The 18,901-nt window shown below is 45.5% G+C and overlaps 3 protein-coding genes across 3 annotated transcripts; 2 read left to right on the top strand and 1 right to left on the bottom strand.

Moving 5' to 3' along the window:
- The first annotated feature begins 8 nt into the window (after positions 1–8).
- On the top strand, positions 9–5,703 carry LOC135831057 (uncharacterized). Its single transcript, XM_065343309.1, has 3 exons — positions 9–338; positions 2,090–2,240; positions 4,500–5,703. The coding sequence occupies exons 1-3, from the start codon at positions 187–189 to the stop codon at positions 5,118–5,120; spliced, it is 924 nt and encodes a 307-aa protein (XP_065199381.1). The 5' UTR covers positions 9–186; the 3' UTR covers positions 5,121–5,703.
- A 1,528-nt stretch (positions 5,704–7,231) lies between these two features.
- LOC135831056 (26S proteasome non-ATPase regulatory subunit 3-like) lies at positions 7,232–16,814 on the bottom strand. The gene is made up of 16 exons (XM_065343308.1): positions 16,626–16,814; positions 16,389–16,538; positions 16,106–16,143; positions 14,534–14,692; positions 14,058–14,194; positions 13,656–13,710; positions 13,155–13,211; positions 12,680–12,758; positions 12,320–12,375; positions 10,240–10,287; positions 9,756–9,870; positions 9,478–9,571; positions 9,166–9,295; positions 8,935–8,997; positions 8,516–8,608; positions 7,232–7,799 (listed from the first exon to the last, which is right to left on the bottom strand). The coding sequence occupies exons 1-16, from the start codon at positions 16,720–16,722 to the stop codon at positions 7,731–7,733; spliced, it is 1,440 nt and encodes a 479-aa protein (XP_065199380.1). The 5' UTR covers positions 16,723–16,814; the 3' UTR covers positions 7,232–7,730.
- Positions 16,815–17,087: 273 nt separating this feature from the next.
- Positions 17,088–18,483, top strand: LOC135831055 (trafficking protein particle complex subunit 4-like). The gene has a single exon (XM_065343307.1). The coding sequence runs from the start codon at positions 17,213–17,215 to the stop codon at positions 17,858–17,860; it is 648 nt and encodes a 215-aa protein (XP_065199379.1). The 5' UTR covers positions 17,088–17,212; the 3' UTR covers positions 17,861–18,483.
- Positions 18,484–18,901: the final 418 nt, after the last annotated feature.

Below are 18,901 nucleotides of genomic sequence, written 5' to 3'. Positions count from 1 at the left end.
AGGTTGCAACAGAAACGTGAGTTGGTCGGCTGAGAATTCATTCCGTTTCTACAGAGAACTCGTGCAAGCAGTGGTCTTTTATTGTCTGAAAAGCTTGGACCTGTGGAGGGAAACACCTACTTCATTGATATCTTTGGCTCAGAAATTTCCGTTCTTGCAAGGAGTGAATAGCGATACCTTTTCGAAATGGCTGAGGCTGATGCCACCGCGGTGGCTGATATCCAAGAGCAAATCAAAGGAACACAGCGGGCAATGGTTGAAGGTCTAGTCGAAGAAGCAAAGAAGCTGGGTCTCAATTCCTCCCTCATACAATGCGGTGGCACTGAGACAAATGAAGCGTAAGTTGAGACATGATGCAATGTCCTATGTACGTGATTTCGGACGACTTATGGCGGGGCCGGGCGGCACTGTCTGTTTATGACTACGTAGTAGCACTTCATTCAGCAACGACTGGAGACCATGCACATGTACATGTAGGTGGCATGAACACACCGGTGTGAATAGGCATGTGGTGTGGTATGATCTACTAAAGAACTCTCTACACCAACTCACTTCTACGGTGGAGGGGAGGGAAATCCAGCCTCGTAGAAAGAACAACCCCGACGACTGCCAGCCCTAGCACCACACACGCAGAGGTCTCTGTGCACTGAGCGTAGCTCTGTGTCCTTCATGCAGTTGGATCTCTGTCACCTTCGCACCACCGTATGCGCTGTTCAGCTACACTGTTATTGGGCTGTTAGAAATGTACATGATTGTGCATCAGTGCACTGGGCACACCCGCGTGTGCCCTGCCCATGCATGTCTCACAATCTACGGCTCAAGCCATGCACATTTCTCGCTTTGGCTAGGCAGCCTGTGGCTATCACAGGTGGATATCCTATGGCTGCACGTATGGGTAGAGAGAGAGAGAGAGCACACACCATCGCACGTAGGTCATTTGAACAGCCATTGAAGAATAGTGTCATCGCTTGACTAGTGTCCCCTCTTGAATAGTGCCATCTCTTGGAGCAAACCCCTCTTTCCATGGTAGGGTTTGAAAAGGTAGCGCGACATGGCACCAAGAGCACACAATCCTGTTATTATTATTATCTGTCAATATTATTATCTGTTTGTGACTGTATGTACACTCGGTAGTACTAATTGTGCGAAGTGCTACAGTAACGGCTATCAGTACACAACTCTATGGCTTGGGCATGGAGTACATGTATACATGCACAGTAAAAGAGGGATATTTGGAACACCAGTTCGAGGGCGCATGCACAAGTAGCACATACACAGCTAGCAGTGGGCTAGAAGATTGGTTGTCGTAAGGCCTTGCTGACCTGTGCAGACTCCCAGCGGGGTTTTAATGCCCTGTGTTTGGGTCCTCCTCATCATGGAAAGGCAAGCCTGGCCATTATCTGACCTGGGCTGATCATGATGGTCTAGCACATTCAGACACGCGACTCGGCCATGGATAATTATGTCCATGCACAAAGTCAGCCGCAACCCGCTTCTGAGAGGATTGGCATCGCAAAGTTGGATCCCTGGTCCACTTCTTCTGAATGTTCAGCATTGGCTAGGACCAGTCCAGTATGAAATAAGAACATTTCATGTGACCTCGCCATCGGGTGACTTTGCACATGGCCATCTCTGCTTTCTTGCCCGAAGCAATGGGAGAATGATAACTTGCACATGCATGTCACATGACCAAAATATCGTAATTGGGATCCCATGATGGTTTATGTCACAAACTTCAGGGGAATTCGTAACTACAATGTACTTCTTCGAAGTACAGTCAACCTCGTGCATAATGACCTTGGTAATAACAAATCGTGAAGAGCGGCACTAGTAATCTTCAGACCTAGTCACCATTTGACCGAATACCGTTTTCAATCTCACGAATGGTGACACTTTTCTCATGCATGGCCGAGGGCTTTTAACTTTTTATTGTTCGCAAGGTTGACCGTAGTTACTACGCTTGTGTGACATGGTTGCGCAGATAGTCATTCTCATCGTATTGCTTGGACTAATTTCTCCAGCTCACGTGTTCATGAATGTTATTGTCATATTGATCCTATTTGCTCTGCTGTTCAAATTCCTGTTGTAGATTCTGGCGCTATCTCCGGCAGACTGACTGGAACTTGGAGAACTCCCTGGAGCTAATCAAGGCGGCGTGTGAGTGGCATGAGCGTAACGGGTCACAGTTAGCCAGCCTGCTACAGGAGACGTTTTCCAAGCAGCCTGGTCTGTTTAGCTTGGTAAGTGGCTTTGGGATTATGAAACCATGCAGCTAACTTTGATGAAGTTGGTTGCTCTTATGTGAGAGGCAGCAAAAAGAGGGGATAACCCATTGCAACGCAGAGTTTCACATTTTCACGATGATCAGTATTACCAAGCGCTTTCCGGTCCCTTTGCGTACCGACAAGTGTCATTTGAGAGATGCTTCACAATTTACGTGTTCGACTTGGTTGTCAAATTATCCAACTAATTGATGGATCGATCGAATGTTTTCCACTGAGTCAATCATTGGTGACCCATAGCTTGTTCCGCAAAACTCTGCCTGCATGTGTTTTTGCCCCTCTGTGGCCAACTAGCAACGAGATGGGCTTGGCTGCATTGCAGTCTACAATGTAATACACATGGTTCAATGACCATTTATCAGGTCCCACGCCCCTGCACACGTTTCCATTCAGGGGATATTCCATGCCAAAATCCGTGAAAAACAAAATTCCATTTTCTGTAACAAAAATCAAGCAGCCTACAGTCCATTCAGAAAAAGATGGGCCCTGGCTCTGGCGAGCTTCCGTATTTGGCGATTTTTCGTGATTTCATTGTACACAGTGCAGTGCTGCGAAATTTGAACTTTGAAAAAGAGTCCAAAAAGGGTACCTGAACTGGGGTTCGAACCCCACAATGCACTGTTGCAGGCAGGGTCAAACGGCCTGGATTTTGATGGTTTTTTCCAATTCAATGCTTCTGGGGCAAAACCTGGCCGATATCCTATTCTTGTTATGGCTTGCTTTTTGGACAAATAGACTTCAGAAACATAATTGGAAGAGGATTCCATAGGGGATTGCAGAAAAATATTCTAAAAAAACTCAAAGTTTGACCCATTTATGGCCAAAAGCTAGAAGTCCATCTTTTTCTGAATGGACTGTAGCTTTGGTTCATGTAGTAGCACTTACTTGCAGTTCATAAGTATATGCCATAAGGCCCGCAGCAACCATGCGATAACAAATTTATCATATGGCCCACAGAGCAGACCATTGGGCTGCTGAAATTAGCCCAAATGCCAACACATTATGACCACAATGTATATTGATGTGCTATCATTATCAAAACAGGAAAAATGAAGATATTTCTCCTACACCCTAACAAAAAGTCTGCTACAGGCCATCAGAGAGTATACAGTACTGAAAGACGGAGACAGAAAAAAGTGCCGGCACCGCATCGTCATAGCAATAGACATGGCAACGACAATAAAATACAGCAGAATCATAATTTCAGTTGAAAAATTAAGAGTGCTACCACAAAGAGTTTCTTCATGTTTACATGTGTATCAGGAAGTTGTCAAATACAGTACTGCAACAAGTGCAAGTATTTGACGACTCCCTGGTATGTAATTCTGAGGACAATTTTTCTTCTTTTTTTCAGGTCCAGATAGCTGTATTCAATGTTTCATTGCAAAACCTTCCTGAATTGTTGTGTTTGTTGTTCAAGCAAAGGTGAAGGCAGAGGACATATGAGCCTGGTAAGAGTTTTGCGTGGCACATGAAGACCACACACAGGCAGTGACTTTGCGAGGATCTGAAAACGCACGACGCTGAGTTGAATTTGTGTTATTTCAAATAATTGTTTGTGATCACAGTACCACTTCGAGCAGAACTGAATCTTATCCACAAGCTTACCGACGGTCAGGCTGCCAACATGACTGAACAAATGATCCCTGGAAGCACCACACGGCAGACGTCCGAGGCCATGTCCATTGCCAGGATGTCCATCTCCAAAAAGAATTCCATCTTCTCAATGCTACACTGCGACTCGTCGTAGAGTCGTACAGTCTACAGACTTCGTAGTCACGCGATCACTGAAATAAACTATTTTTTTGCGGGCAATATCGCTTATTATTGCCCGCGGCGCGAAAGGTGCTGATTCGCTGGAGTACGGGCAACAAGCACGTGCCATGTGATAATAAATATTATGGATGGCTCCTAATTTGTAAAATTACAATTCTAGAGCTGAGCATAATTATGGTGTTATTCCCCAACATGCTGCCACGTGTGGTTTGCTGAAGTCCTCAGCCATTTTCGGTGTTACTCACTTTACGCATACATATTTTGTGCTTTTGCTTTCTTCTTCTTCTTCTTCTTCTTCTTCTTCTTCTTCTTCTTCTTCTTCTTCTTCTTCTTCTTCTTCTTCTTCTTCTTCTTCTTCTTCTTCTTCTTCTTCTTCTTCTTCTTCTTCTTCTTCTTCTTCTTCTTCTTCTTCTTCTTCTTCTTCTTCTTCTTCGTGCATAGCGTCAAATTGGACATGACAAGCAAGGCCGCCCCGTCCTCTTCGTCTGCTTTGCGCAGAGTAGCGCCACCGTAGCAGAGCACACTGTCGACTCTGTCATCAGCTTTGCGCAGAGTGTCGTTGAGAATGCGTGCCGGACAAACAAGCAGGAAGCAAGCGGAGAGGAGGGGAAGTCATGCATTCTCATTGTCGACTGCAGTGGACTTCAGCCGAAAGCAGTCCTAAAGCCAACGATGCTGGTTAAAACGCACCAGACGCTGACAATGCTGTATCCGAACACCATCGAGAGCATTCTCCTGTTCAACTACAATCAAGAGACGCGTAATACGTGGAAGGAGCTGAAAGGCTACATCGACGAGGGCCTTGCGAGCAAGGTGAAGTTCGTAGCGATGCAGAATGTGTCGCCAACGCTGATCACAAAGTTCCCGGCTGACGTGGGCCAATGGCTCAGGGAGGAAATTGCAGCGAACAAATCCAAACCAGTGCCGGAGGAGCAGGTGCATTTTTGGCAGACGCACAGTCCGCATGACCCACGGGCTGCACCGTCCTACATCGCTGACTACATTGATATGAAGAACGCGGATCACAAGCCCCATCCCGGAATCCTTTACGGTGGACAGTAGAAGGTTGAACTTGGGCCAGAATGGTACAAAGAGAGATGAGCATGCAATTAATAGTTGATGTCAAGTGCAATCCACGTCCACCATCGGTGGTGGTACAAGTACACTGGACTGCACGCACCACTGTTCAACACAATACACATGTAGGCAATGACAGTGGCACCGATGTACGATTGGCTCTAACAGCACAACATGCACTTGACTCACCGCCCAGTACTAGTTATCGTCAGACTCTCCATACTCCCTCCCTAGCTCTTTATTTCTCACGAGCATATCCTAAGCTAAGGAGTACAGCTATTTCCAGGATACTTATCAATAATATTTCACATTAAGGTTTTTAGAGATTACTTACATGTAGGATTGTCCACAGATACAGTCTCGGTGTAACACAAAACTTCTAATATACTTACTTCTAAATGCTGCTAAATACAGTACAGATTACATCACTAACTTACATAATTATACAAGTCCACTATTGCCAGACACCACCGATTTTAGTCATCACGACATTTGCCGCATTCTGTGTACTGCCTTTTTTTGTGAGAAAATCGTCCCGAGAGTGCTCTTGCATGTTGCACCGAAGTAACAGCCTGCATTAACCCTTACATAATATTATTATGGGTCTCACATAAGCGTAAGGGTCGTATGTGACCCTTACAGTAAAATCGCATTTTCTGTGAGTTTTGTTGCTAGGAGACAAGTAAAATGGTGCTCCACGCGTACCTAGAGGTTCAAGGCTTTCCAACGGTGTAAACAACAACCATACTTACCATACAAATTTTTGCAGTATCGATCGACTGAAGTCTGGTGAAATTGGAAAAGACGACCATCCGCCATGCGCGCATTTCGAGAATGGGAGTGCGTCTCGTAAGGCCGTGTCAGAAAAGCTTTCTGAGGACCCTGACGGAACCAGTCTAGGCTGGATGTCCCTGGAGGATTTCCAGTGTAATGTGGTGAGAAAGAGAGCTGCGTTGAGGGCTCCTAGCTCAAATAAATCGTCCCCGAATGAAGAAATCAAATTTACCAACCAGCGAGCAAGCACAGCAACAGCAACTCTTACAAGGACTTGTCAGGTGCGATCAGCTGATTCGCCTGGCCGTGAGATTCACGGCATGTGTGACATCGCGCCTGAGTACTCAGCTGAGCGAGAGTGAATCTGACGCAAGCGGCGCTGAGGTGAACGAACCAAAATTGTGATATTGTGGAACTGTTGCTGCTGGTGCATCGCCGATGGCGAGGTATTGGAGTTCAAGGACGGAATTAGGAGCATATATTCTTCACCAAGACGTAGCGCTTACCTGATTGTTTATCATAGCACTTCAGCTCCATCACGAACTTGGTATGCACTTCGTGCTGTGACTTTTGTGTTTTTTGTTCGCAATTGTATTTTCTCTCAACTTGAAGGGCTACCACGGGTCATACCCTTACCTGTACATAGTCATATTTGTGTTTTCTGGACTCGTCCAGGCATACAGATTTTGAAAATATATAGTTTACCCATACCTACAACTTACAGAACTTGAGTTATGGCTGGTTGTTTGTACGCGTGTTTGCGTGACCACCCCTCACATACATTGAGTAAGACCAAGAGTACATAACCCCCCAGAGTGTGCAACTCCCACATACCCTGTTGTCCCGACAGAATTTCAAGTTGACGTCATTATTTATGACGCAATGCTCCTTGCAGCAGTGATTTACAACATGTGTACGGGTGTCAACGCATCACACGTTTTTCTTTGCAATAATTTGTACAGGATCGATCGGCTTCGGTCAACCACAGGTTCCGGATTCGTCTGATAATCCGTGTACAGTGCGCATTGCATCATCAAAATGACGTCAACTTGAAATTCTGTCGGGACAGCACCCATAGTGGAGTTGCACACTCTGGGGGGTTATGTACTCTTGGTAAGACCCACAAAGGGTTAACTTAAAACTGGTGCTAGCATTCTTTTACACAGTTACCCCCCCCCCCTCCCCCGTCCCTCAAGATCTGCTGCTGCACAGAGTAAATCTATCTAGGAGAGCAGTGCTCTACCTGTGATGACATCACGAGTAAAGCACTCAGGTGCCATTCCTGCTGCAGGAGCAGGATGGATGATCAGCGGCAAGAAATCTGGAGGGCAAGCTTTTCTATTCGAAACGAACAGCATTGTCCCTGTCCCTGGACAAGCATCAGAAGAAAATTAGCACTGCAATAGTAAAAACAAACAAAATGAAAAGAAGCAAGAACAACATAATTGCGACAGGGGGACAAAGGATCTAAATGAGTTTAAAAGCTATGTTCAATGGAAGCAGAAAAACCGCAACAGAATGCAAAAAAAACCAGGCTGATGAAAACGCATGGGAATAATGTACAATGGGAGAGTGGGCAGGAATTGGGAACGCTGCCCAACTGGATAGCAGCACGCCAGGCACATAATGGCAAGCGCTTGATACAGCTAGGTTTTGAAGTGCACTTCTTCTGCCTGGGCCTTGGCCATCAACAAGACACGAAGGCAACATGATGGCAGACAGTGCACGTGAATTCTAGTAGATACGGTGGAGCAGTTCTAGTGCTAGAACAACAACACAAACATCTTGATAAAACCTCATTTTTTCCAACAACAACGATGATTATGAGGATGCTGCTGCCGTCGCTGCCTCTGGCTTTTCCTTTTCAACCTTCTCCGGGTAGCGCATAGCCTGCGCAAGGATAGCAAACCCAAACCAAGCAGAATTGTCGCAGGGTTCCCTCCTTACTATTAAAAAGTTAGTTAGTTAGTCGTCTATATCTATCCGCATATCACAATTATGTGAACTTTGAAAGGAGAGAAGCAGTGGTCTAGAGGATATGGCAAAGTGTAGCAATATCCATACAGTATCTCAATGGAATCCTCTAAACCTGGCTTGGAAATGTTATATTTCATTGCTATCAGGTTCGGCCTCATTTCCTCTGTGCTGTGCTGATGAGTCCACAAAGGACGAAACAGTTCTGTCCGCAGATTGAGGAATCCTCCATATGTGTGTTAGAAACAAAAAGGCTGGCGCAAAAGTGAATTAGACCCCCCCCCCCCCTTGTAACGGAGCCTTGAGACTACTGTACGTGATTTGGACTGTGATGTCATTTAATTTCAAGCTGTGGCACAAAAATGTTGCGTCACACCGGGTCGGTGCAAGAGTCCTAGAACTGAATGATTTTTAGCACGAACTTCCAGAAAGTGGCACTGCAGTAAAAAAAAAAAAGTGGCATCAGAAATACGTCCGCCATACACGGTGGCCATGTTCTTCTTTGCATGCTAATACGGAGGATTGTCCTCGCCGTAATGGCGATGTGCAAACGCATACGATAGCAAGCTTCTCCTTACAGGCTACAGAAAACATTCAAAAGAATCAAAAGAGAAAGGCGAAGGAGTACTCACCTTTACAGACTGGTTGTGAAGGTTCAGGCAGAAGCTGATGCGCTTGTGGAACTCGGCCTGAGGCTCAGTAGTGCTGTACTGATCCTGTGTGTCCTGTACAATATAAAAGGAAAGGGAAAGGAAAAGGAAAGGCACACATTTGCATTCTTGTTACTTTGCTGTCCGTCTTTCAATTTCTTTCCACATCAGTGTAGTGAGCAAATGAATGGTGTAAGTTGCAGCACAGTACATGTACACAAGTTCAGTTGAGTTTGCATGTCTATCAAGCACCTTTTTCATGCCATTGGTAAGAGTGAAATTCATCGGTTCTGTGAAAGAAAAAAGCCCAAATACGTCCCAACTGATCTTGAACTGTGAAAGTAGTGTGACAGACAAGTAGTGACATGCACACAGATGCATCAATCCGGCAGCCCTCTCACCTTGCTCTGCATGAAGCCACCTTTGTGATCGATGCAAGCCTCTATTACGCCATCTCTGATTGCCTGTCAGAAGTAGAAAAATGCACCAAAAAAAATGGGTTTTCATTCGAGATAAGCACACATGTTCTACCAACTAGCAACTGCCCTACACACAGTAGATAGGCAACAACAACATAATTAACGGCAAACACTACAATATGAAGCAGGGTGGCAACACAGCTTGGGGCATACCTTTGCCACAATGAACTCAGCATCCACTGCACTACCCAGACGCAGGCGGTCAGCAACGTCGGCCAGGGATATGCGCGAGTAGGACAGGCTGATCTTTCGAATTCCTGCTTTGATGACATTCTGCCGTAACCTGTCGCAACAACACAAGCACCACGGACATCAAGATGTACACACAACACAAGTCTCACTACATGTGTTATGTGTCACGTACAGGCTTGCAATCTGTGGTTTCGGCAGACTGCAGTTTATATCCCGCGTGCCCCAAGGCTACTATGCAAGTCACTGACGTGGCCACCGACAGTTTCAACGCACCTGATGATGAGGTTGATTGTCTTGTCTGCCTCAAACTTCTCATGGAACTTGGAGCAAACTTCGGTGAACTGCTGTAGATCACCTCCACGGACGGCTACAAGTCACACAACAAAGCAGGGAACAAAAAGACCATGACTTTATTACTGCAGTGGTGTTTTTCAAGTGAAAGAACACAGGTTCACTCCAACTCCATGTGAGAGGTAAGGCTACAACAGGCCACAACATCCTATGATCAGGTTATTAGCCACACCAAACGAGTGCTACAACGTGTCACTTACCCTGTGTGAGCTCAAAGTATGGCTGGAGAGGCTTCTTCAGCACACTCTGCCGGAAAAGTGCTCTATCCGGAATGAGACCGAGAAGCAACTGAACAACAATGGAAAATCTATTTACCTGCACACAGACAAACAGCAACAAGCATGGTTAGCCCTGCGAAATTTGCACAAGCAAAAAGACGAGCGGCAAAGGTGACAAAACATTTCTGAAGACATGCTTGCCCTCTTCCAAATTGCAAAACATGCCTGCTTATAACATAAAAAAGGTCTCGTATATGAATGACTGTCTTGTTCATCCAGTGTAACGGCAACACATACGGTATTGGGGAGAGAAAGTAACGAATATTGTCACCAATATTCGTGTGAAGATGTGAATATCATTGGCTGAGCGCAACACACACTGAGTGAAACCAGTTCTGGTTATAAGAACTTCAATGCAACACCATGCACTGGTACGCTAACAAATACATGTTCAGTAGGAACTTACAGTTTGCCTAAAACCAATGGCTGTGTTCTGAGGCGCCTTTTGCAGAGCCTGCAACCAAGAAAAAGCAAAAGCAGGAAGAGAATAAGTAAGAACGTTGACGATATGCATTACCAATAGTGGTGAAACGAATGTCAAAACCTAGTAGCCGAATATTCTTTGGCTTAAAGGGGAAGTCCGGTGAAAAATTTAAATTTCACAGTCCGTAGAGTTCGGGGCGCTGAGTCGAATGGTCTTTGTCCGAGGAGGCTGCGGCTTATGGTTCATCAGATACGCCCAATCGAACATGTGCGAATTTGAGCGCGCATCACCCAGATCCAGGTGATGACGTCACAGCGTGCAGCCAGGTAGCCACACCATCTAGTTGTGTACAAAAATGGCCATATTCGGAGCGCGTTCGATTGGGGAACCGTTTATCGCAGCTTCTTCGGACCAAGACCATTCGATTCAGTGTTACAAACACTACGTACCCTGTGATTTTCAGCTCGGTAAACCTGGAGGTTATACCGTATTTTAGCCGTTTCCGAGTTGGACTTTCCCGTTGGCCCATCTACATCATGGTCTATGCGCTCTGCGCTGCGTGCATGCAGTGCGTGCAGTGTCTTATCTAGCTAGCTGTAGTGCATGCAGTCAACAAACTCATGTCACAACTGACACAAGACTCAGAAAACTAGTCAACACACGGACTGTCGACTTGTCATGTACTACACTCGTATCAGTCGTATTGTACAGTCATGTAGGCAGAGAACGTGCGTTTCTCCTTGCCGGTGCGGGTGGTTGTGCTTTGAGAAAGAAAATTTTAGTTTTCCGCACCCGCGGCGCCTCATTATTTTATGCTACAGCGATGAGTGCACAACCGTGACAAGTGACAAAACAGCGAACAGCTCTCGGACCTAGAACTTTCAGATTCCATAGCGTTGCGAGCGAAGAGTCGTGCCCGTGGTTCAAAGAGCCTGCACTGTTCTCCAATTGAGTAGTCCGAAATATTCCAAGTTCGCACCAAAACATCACCATGTGGCAGGCTACTGGAGTCTAAGCGAATCTAATCGGTATGGAACAACATTTAGAGCACTCGCATCACTCTTCTCCATTTTGGCGACCCTGCTCTCCAGCGATCTGATAATTACATCAGCCTCGTCTGCAATAGCTGCTGCTTCTTCATCAGTCGGAAACTCAGTAGCGCTCACTCTTGACCAGCCCGCGCGGCCATTCCTTCAGCTGACTACCGAGGTTCTCAGCCCCAGACCGAACTCATGAAGGTCAGCCATGGCTGTATCCTCACTCTCACAAGGAGTTACATGTCTTCGGGGTCGCTTGCACCACCTAATATCAGTCGCCAAATCATTTGAAATAGCACTGACACTATTGCTTTCACGCACTCCTTTTGACCTAGCTGCACGCTATGACGTTGCAGAGGGTGTGGCGCGGCCGCATGACGTCATGGCGCAGCCCCCGAAACTCAGTTTTTCAAACGGAAATATCTCGAGAACGCTTTGTCGGAGACACGTGGGACCAACACCATTCGACTCAGCGGCCGAAACTCTACCGACCCTGAAATTTAAATTTTTCACCGGACTTCCCCTTTAACGAACGGACGTACAAATATTCTTTTGGTAACACGGATGACATCACATGCCCTCCTCTCAGTCATATTGTCATTACTATTAGGTATGCCAAACGGTAGTGACACATAAAATGCACTGCCACGTAAGGCTACTTCGAAGTTCAAACATGTTATGTGCAACATTGGCAGTCCGGTATGCACATACATGTGCAAGCATGCAGTGCAAAGTCACAGGCAGGCTGTACGCACTGTCTGTACTGTGTTTGGCGTGCATGTATGTACATGCACACATACATGCACTGCACTCGAAGTGACGTCACGAATACTCAAATGCGACTTAAAGAATATTCGAATGTGACCAACCGAACGAATGTTCGAATATTCGTTTCACCACTAATTACCAAGTTGAACAAAGCACGACAATCTTGCAACCTACAGTACTTCCAGGTACATGTACCAGCACCGGCATCGTTCAGAATCCAAGCCACATAAGCACTGCCGCATGGCTGGTCTACATACCTGCAGCAGGAAGTTATTAGCCTCAGTGTACTCCAACATCACCGCTTTGATTACACCTGCATAATTGAGAGACAACAGATATGTGGACAGAAAAATAGCACACGATTGAGTGCCAGAAAGGAAAGACCACAGTGATGGCATGATCAACAATATCACTACCTGCGAGTTGACCAGATGCCAAACCAAAGCAACTAAAGGGCATGCAGGAAGGTGTACATGTACGCAAGTGCAACATGTACTTGGTAGCGTACTGGGCTCCATCAAATGCAGAGGGATTGACACAGAATCTAAGTGAGCCAATGGATGTAAACACAACTAACCAGCCACGAAGAGCAAAACAGGGCACACTTAAATACGTACCACAATAGTACATGAATCGTGCACATTCACTGTTCGGTGCAGATGGAGGGAACACTATCTTTAGAATCAGCTTATTTGCCTAATGATGCACACAAAAATCACAAAAGAGGACACAGTGTTAGTCAAGTATTTGCAAAACGCAGCAGGGAATAGTCACGCTACCTTGGGAACAGGGTGGTAGCACTCAAGAGAGAGAGGGAGATAAGAGAGAGAAAGAAAGAGAGAGAGGTGTGTGTGTGTGTGTGTGTGTGTGTGAGAGAGAGAGAGAGAGAGAGTGAGAGAAAGAGTGAGACAGAGAGAAAGAGAGAGAGAGAGTGAGTGAGAGAAAGAGATAGAGAGACACCCACACACACCCACACACGCACACACACACAGACAGACAGAGCGACAGACAGACAGAGAGAGGGAGAGAGAGAATACTGTTCTTATAGTCTTGCATACAAATCAACATAAGCAATGCACCAAAGTGGCTTACCTGGTCATAGAGGCGGAAATGGAGCAGGTTTCGCAGAATAAGGTTGGTAACGGTAGCCTACAGTAATACAAGCAGCAACAACGCAGGTAAAACAACTGATCACAAAACAAACTGGTTACCCGGACCACCCGGCACGGTTGCACAAAACAACAACAAAGCGGCCTAGTGCTTCCCCAAACTAATTGATGACGTTCACATGCATGCCCTGTAGAAGGAGCAGCTGTACAGATTAAAATCTGGTCCACCAACTGTTTTCAGTATTCACATGGTCTGTGTGAATGTCTTCGGAATTCAATGTGTTGAGCATGCATACCGGTAGTTCATCCTACTTCAGAGACCATATGGATGGAAAAACGACTGGGAAAGGCTGGACCTACGGGCGATTGCTCAAACCAGGTGTTATTCGTATATGGCTTCGGAGTAAACGAAACTCTGCAGACAACATAGACAAACTGTTGCCAGGCAAATAGTTTTCCTAGCAGAGATGTGCTCAGATCTTACCTGGCCCTCGGCATCGAAATGGAGAGTTGAAGTGCGAAGGCGAGCCAGCAGAGCACTGCAGTGGCAGGAGATAAAGAAAACAAAACAAACTCATAGTACCAAACTAGTGAATATCATAGTGTTTTGTTCCAAGTATGCAGTACAGTAACTCTATTATGAAGGCCAGATGAAAAAGCAAACATGCAAGCAGTCATTCAAACAATGACAAGCTACTGGCGCATAAGCTTGTCTGAAGCATTGAAAGACAACACAGTAGTAACTAGGGACCAGCACAAAAAAATCAGCTAGACAAAGACAAGGAATCGCTAGCCATTCGCAAACACAACTGGCTATGCCTAACACCCAACACTTGCCACAGAAGCTGAGAACAGGGACAAAAGAAAAAAAAATCTCGACACTCACCTTCTGATTTCCTGCATTCGATCGACAAGCTCATACGCACGGCCATAGTAGAAGTAGCACCGCGCTCCAATGGCATCCAGCGAGCGTCGATTGAATGTGTTCACCTTCTCTACGAGTGAAGTCGCACAGCTAACCGCCTGGGTAGAACACAAGTACAATGGTCATGATATCACAGTCATAAGGAATGCGCTAACTGCTCATGATTCGCTCTACACGACAAGTGACACACTTGTACTGCTGCCCAATGCTCAAGGAAAATCCGGGTTTCCTTTAACGATGTTCTATCTCGGTGGTGATTTTCGAAATGACGCAGCGCCCAACACTTCTCCCCAGCCGGCCTCCACCTACATTCTTATGGGAAACAGATCTGTAGGTGCATGTATGAAGACTTCAGGTGAGATGTCTCTTTAAAGTGCTTTTAACATAACCAGACTTGAGAAAGGTGCTACGCAAAAGCACTCGGTGCATGCACATACCTGCTCCTTTTGGTCTCCATCCAGCAAGAAGATGAGAACTAGCAGATGCAGATAGCAGGTCAGCTCTGGTATCGCCAATGTCAGCGCTACTTCTCCAGGCACGGCCACTGTGTCTTCGGCATTGGACTCTTCAGCAGCACTGGACTCATCCTCCATAGGCTACACAGACATTTGGCACACAGGTACAGTTAGTCAGAAAAAGTACAGCCAGACAAGCATACCTCAAAGTGAAACAAAAAAAGAAGATGGCAAATTGAATTAGAATGCTGGGCCCACTCTGACGTTTCTGGAACCAGTGGGGATGATTCACAAACTTGAATTTACAAGTAGACAATACAGCCACACACATCCCCATGCAAACTTGCTATAATACACAGTCAACACAGCCATCCAGTTCAGACCCTGATAAAAAAAACCTTCCCCATTCCTACCACAACTTGTCTAGCTAGAGAAAAAGAAGAGGGTAAAAACAAAAACAAAAACAAGGAACTCTAAAGTTGGGATGTCCGACATTTGAGAATCTGTGATTTCTTGGCGGAGACAACGGGTCGCATGCAACTGGTCTCACAACTAATGCTGTGGCACGGGTCAGAGCTCGATATGTGTGAGCAACTTATTGCCAACATGACAAGCTGGGGCCACACAGACATTCTTCGAAGTAATTTTTTTAGGGTGTTTTCGAAAGTCAGTAAGTAGCTTTCAATACGCACATCTACGGTTGAAGATAATAGGGAGGTTCCGGAGTACTATTTTTCGTGCCAAAATCCGTAGAGGCGCTACGGATTTTTTATACGTCGTTTTCGAGCAGTGAAATGTTCCGGAGTACGGAACTTATGTGTTTGTCGTCATTGCCTAGGTTACGATCGCAAACACGTCACATTCCCGCGCTATGCCTTTTTATTTTGAAAATTTGTACCGAAATCAAAACTTCCCGCGGAAAATCCATGTTTCTTGTACCAAATTTGTACGCGAAAAATCTTTCTGCACCCGATGACGCAAAATCTCCATACGAAACATGGTTCGTGTGAAAGCCAGTCCACACGGATTCTCCGTGCCGAAAAATCGTATGGAGCACGCCTGGAAAATATCCGTAGCGCCCACACGGATTTTGGCACGGAAAATCGTACCCCGGAACCTCTCTATTGCTACAATGTAGTGCTGTTCCTTTTGGACAATTGGGCAACGTCCAGAAGTTTTTCTGCATCGCAGCAGTCATTCACCCCTGAAATAGATAAATAGTAGTAGCTGACCCACACTGCCTGCATGTGATTGATCCATCAGCTTCACATTGATTACAGTGCAGGTCAGCTGTAGTGATCGTGTAGTATTATGCAATAGACAGGTTTGAGTTTTATGACTACCGGTAATTTCTGACGCCCAGGTCTTGTAGCAACTTCTTTCCCAAGATTGGGTTAAGTGACAGATCGAATATGGTGATTTATCTCCCGAAGGAGTTTTGTTTATCTCCCCCGTGTTCGAATCCCTGCGGTAAACTCGAAATAAATGAACCACATACGAAGTTGATAGTTGAAAGTAGAAACTCCAAATTTATCCTGAGAGGAGCATACTAACCTCAACAAGAAACTTCAGCAATGGTGCGTTTTCTGACGCTGAGCACATTCCACACAGAGAAAACACGAAAAGAGCATTGCTTTCAGGCTGGTGAAGCCTACTTCAAAAGCTACGAAATCGAACTTGATCACATGACTCATTGAGATGGTATACAGACCGTCCTAGGTAAATGGAATACAACAGAAAGGACAGCATTAGGAATCGTCATTCCTCTATCTAAATTTCACGTGAAAAGTATGCCAGGAATGCCTATATACCAGCTACAAGTGTTGTGTAGACTCACATTTAGGAAGGTATTCAAGTATCACTTTTCTCAAGACGCCATCTGATAATTTGCTTCTCGTAGACGCAATCGCACGCAGGACACGAGTTGTGTATCGGTGCTCTTTCAAGGAAACAGCTTTGTGGATGTTATTAAGATGTCGTCTGAGTTCTGCACGACCAAGACCAGAGTAAATTCACGCAGAATATAGTAACAACTTTCAAATAAAAACGTATGTGTTGATTTCAAATTTCTCACCATCGGCGGGGGACAGTGGTTTTGCTTCTTTCTTAGCAGCATCTCCATCAGTTTCCGAAACTGGCTTCGGCTCCTCGGAAGCCTTTTCATCAGCCATAACTTGATGTCTGAGGAATTCAAGCACTCTAATAAGTAATGGGAGACTTGATAGGAAATACCACAATGAGGATTCAACCACTACACTTTGAAACCAACTTTTTATTTTGGACTCTCTCCACGACTCGCAAAGCTTGCACTTTTGCAGCTTGTTGAGTGCACATATTTTTTTTGCAGTTTTTTCGAGAAAACCAGCGGATTCCATCATGAAGTCCATGTCTTCAAGCCGGTTGTACTTTGCGTCTAGAAAACACTTTGGGATTTCACTAAATGTCACTAGAATTTAGCGAAGTTCGACGGGTTTTCTGATGCTAGCACATCTTGTCGACATTATAATGTACATGTCACCAGCAGAATCATGAATGTTTGTTTTGCTTGGCAGTTTGCGACACAATTTATTTCATGTGAAAGGAGTGGAAAGTGGGTAAATGAATATGAAACAATATTGGAGAATATTGGAATAGACTGGACTTTTGAATGTTCGTGGCGAGATGGCCATTTACGCGGTGTATATTATCAACAAGGCTGGCAGTTTGATTTTTCACTACGACAATGTGCCAAGTCGTGAGCCAGTTCAAAAGACGTTTACTTACCCAATAGACATAAAATTCCGTGATGGTGAACGGCTGATTGTTCATTATGGAGAGCAGGCGGATATCAAGGTCGGCTATGCCTTGATATCTGTAAATGGTACACCCGTCAATGGAAAGCTTATGCCAGACGGGCAGAAAATCCTTGACTTTTTGGAAGTGGCCAGCAATTATCCAGTAACACTACAATTTCAGCTGCCACGTCCTTCAGCCAATGAAAGGATTATGTTAGCCAGTATGTTTCATTCACTGTGGGCGATAGCATCGAAATTATCACCTGAGAAGAACTCCTCTGGAATAGAAGTACTGGAAGCAGAGTCATTCCATCTTCATTGCTTGCATACGCTCACCGGTCTCAAGTTTTTGCTGATGGCCGATCCTGGACAGGCTGGTGTTGGTAGCTTGCTGAGGAAAGTGTATGAGGTCTACGCGGACTACGCATTGAAGAACCCATTCTACTCTCTGGAGATGCCAATTCGATGTGAGCTGTTTGACTATCACCTGCAGAAAGTTATCGAACAAGCCGGCAATTCATTGGGATCATTATAGTAGATGGTAGTGAGGCTTACGTGCTATGCAAGAGCTGTATCTATTCTGTGTTTCCAAGTATTGGATTATCTATCCTTCTGAGACGGTCTAGTGATCGTTCTAGCTATCCGCCCGTTGGTCGGTCGCTTTCTGTCTCTCTCTCCGTCCCTCTCTCCTTCCCTCTCTCCTTCCCTCTCTCCTTCCATCTCTCCGTCTCTCTCTCTTGTGTGTGTGTGTGTGTGTGTGTGTGTGTGTGTGTGTGTTGTGTGTGTATGTATGTGCGCACGCGTGTGCACACCCACATGCACACCTACTCGCACTCTCTCTCTTCCTGTTTGTACAGTGAATCGGTTCCTCCTATAGTTTAGACAATCTCCTTTTCTGTTGCCTGTATGTATATGTCGCCTGTAAATACCGTAGTGTACATATTGTCGTTTTTCTTGTATGATTCACTTATTTTCTCTTTAGTTTAGCGAACTTGCATCTCTCTTCGGCTTTCATTGTTTTACCAACTTCTCTATGATTTCAATGCTAACGCCCATGAAATGAAACAGGCAAAAGCCAGCATCGATGATGCTTCTGGACTCGTCAAATGTGTGCATATTTCACTATTGAATCGTGTTTGACTCCATTCATACTCGGAACAGTCAAGTGCTCTAGAAGTATGTGTGTGCACTCGTTCGTGTGTGCATGTGTTCATGTGTGTGTGTGTGTGTGCTGAATGGTGTAATCCCGGCACAAGTTGCTATGTCTACTTGTTCGCTATCATCACTCCGGTGATAGGCAGGTGTGGCGTGCGTGCACGCGCGCGCGTGTGTATATGTGTGTGCACGTGGCGTGGTTGTGTGTGCTTCCTAGTTCCTAGCATGCATTTTATGCGTCCCTGGTGTTGAAAAAAATAAGGACCTCCGTAGATCTATACAAACAAAGGAGGATGATCGGCCTGCTTCATAGAAGTTTGGGTTGGTTAGTAGGAGAACGTCCAGGGCTATTTTGGCGACTTGCTGTCATGAATCGGTGCCCGCTTGCGCTTCCGAGCTAGCAGTAGCAGGTCGACCATGT

This window comes from Sycon ciliatum, chromosome 1 (assembly GCF_964019385.1).
Source record: "Sycon ciliatum chromosome 1, ocSycCili1.1, whole genome shotgun sequence".
Taxonomy (NCBI): domain Eukaryota; kingdom Metazoa; phylum Porifera; class Calcarea; order Leucosolenida; family Sycettidae; genus Sycon; species Sycon ciliatum.
Note: the sequence above shows the minus strand (reverse complement) of the source record. Positions and strands in the feature narration are given on the sequence as shown.

What these genes read in the sequence shown, in the direction of transcription:
- LOC135831055 (XM_065343307.1), top strand. Translation starts at nt 17,213, where the DNA reads ATGGCCATTTACGCGGTGTATATTATCAACAAGGCTGGCAGTTTGATT.
- LOC135831057 (XM_065343309.1), top strand. Translation starts at nt 187, where the DNA reads ATGGCTGAGGCTGATGCCACCGCGGTGGCTGATATCCAAGAGCAAATC. An exon ending in GGCACTGAGACAAATGAAGC is followed by an intron (nt 339 to 2,089) that starts GTAAGTTGAGAC and finishes TTCCTGTTGTAG; the next exon opens with ATTCTGGCGCTATCTCCGGC. An exon ending in AGCCTGGTCTGTTTAGCTTG is followed by an intron (nt 2,241 to 4,499) that starts GTAAGTGGCTTT and finishes CTTCGTGCATAG; the next exon opens with CGTCAAATTGGACATGACAA.
- LOC135831056 (XM_065343308.1), bottom strand. Translation starts at nt 16,722, where the DNA reads ATGGCTGATGAAAAGGCTTCCGAGGAGCCGAAGCCAGTTTCGGAAACT. An exon ending in ACGATTCATGTACTATTGTG is followed by an intron (nt 12,376 to 12,679) that starts GTACGTATTTAA and finishes TCAATTATGCAG; the next exon opens with GTGTAATCAAAGCGGTGATG. An exon ending in CTGAGTTCATTGTGGCAAAG is followed by an intron (nt 8,998 to 9,165) that starts GTATGCCCCAAG and finishes TACTTCTGACAG; the next exon opens with GCAATCAGAGATGGCGTAAT.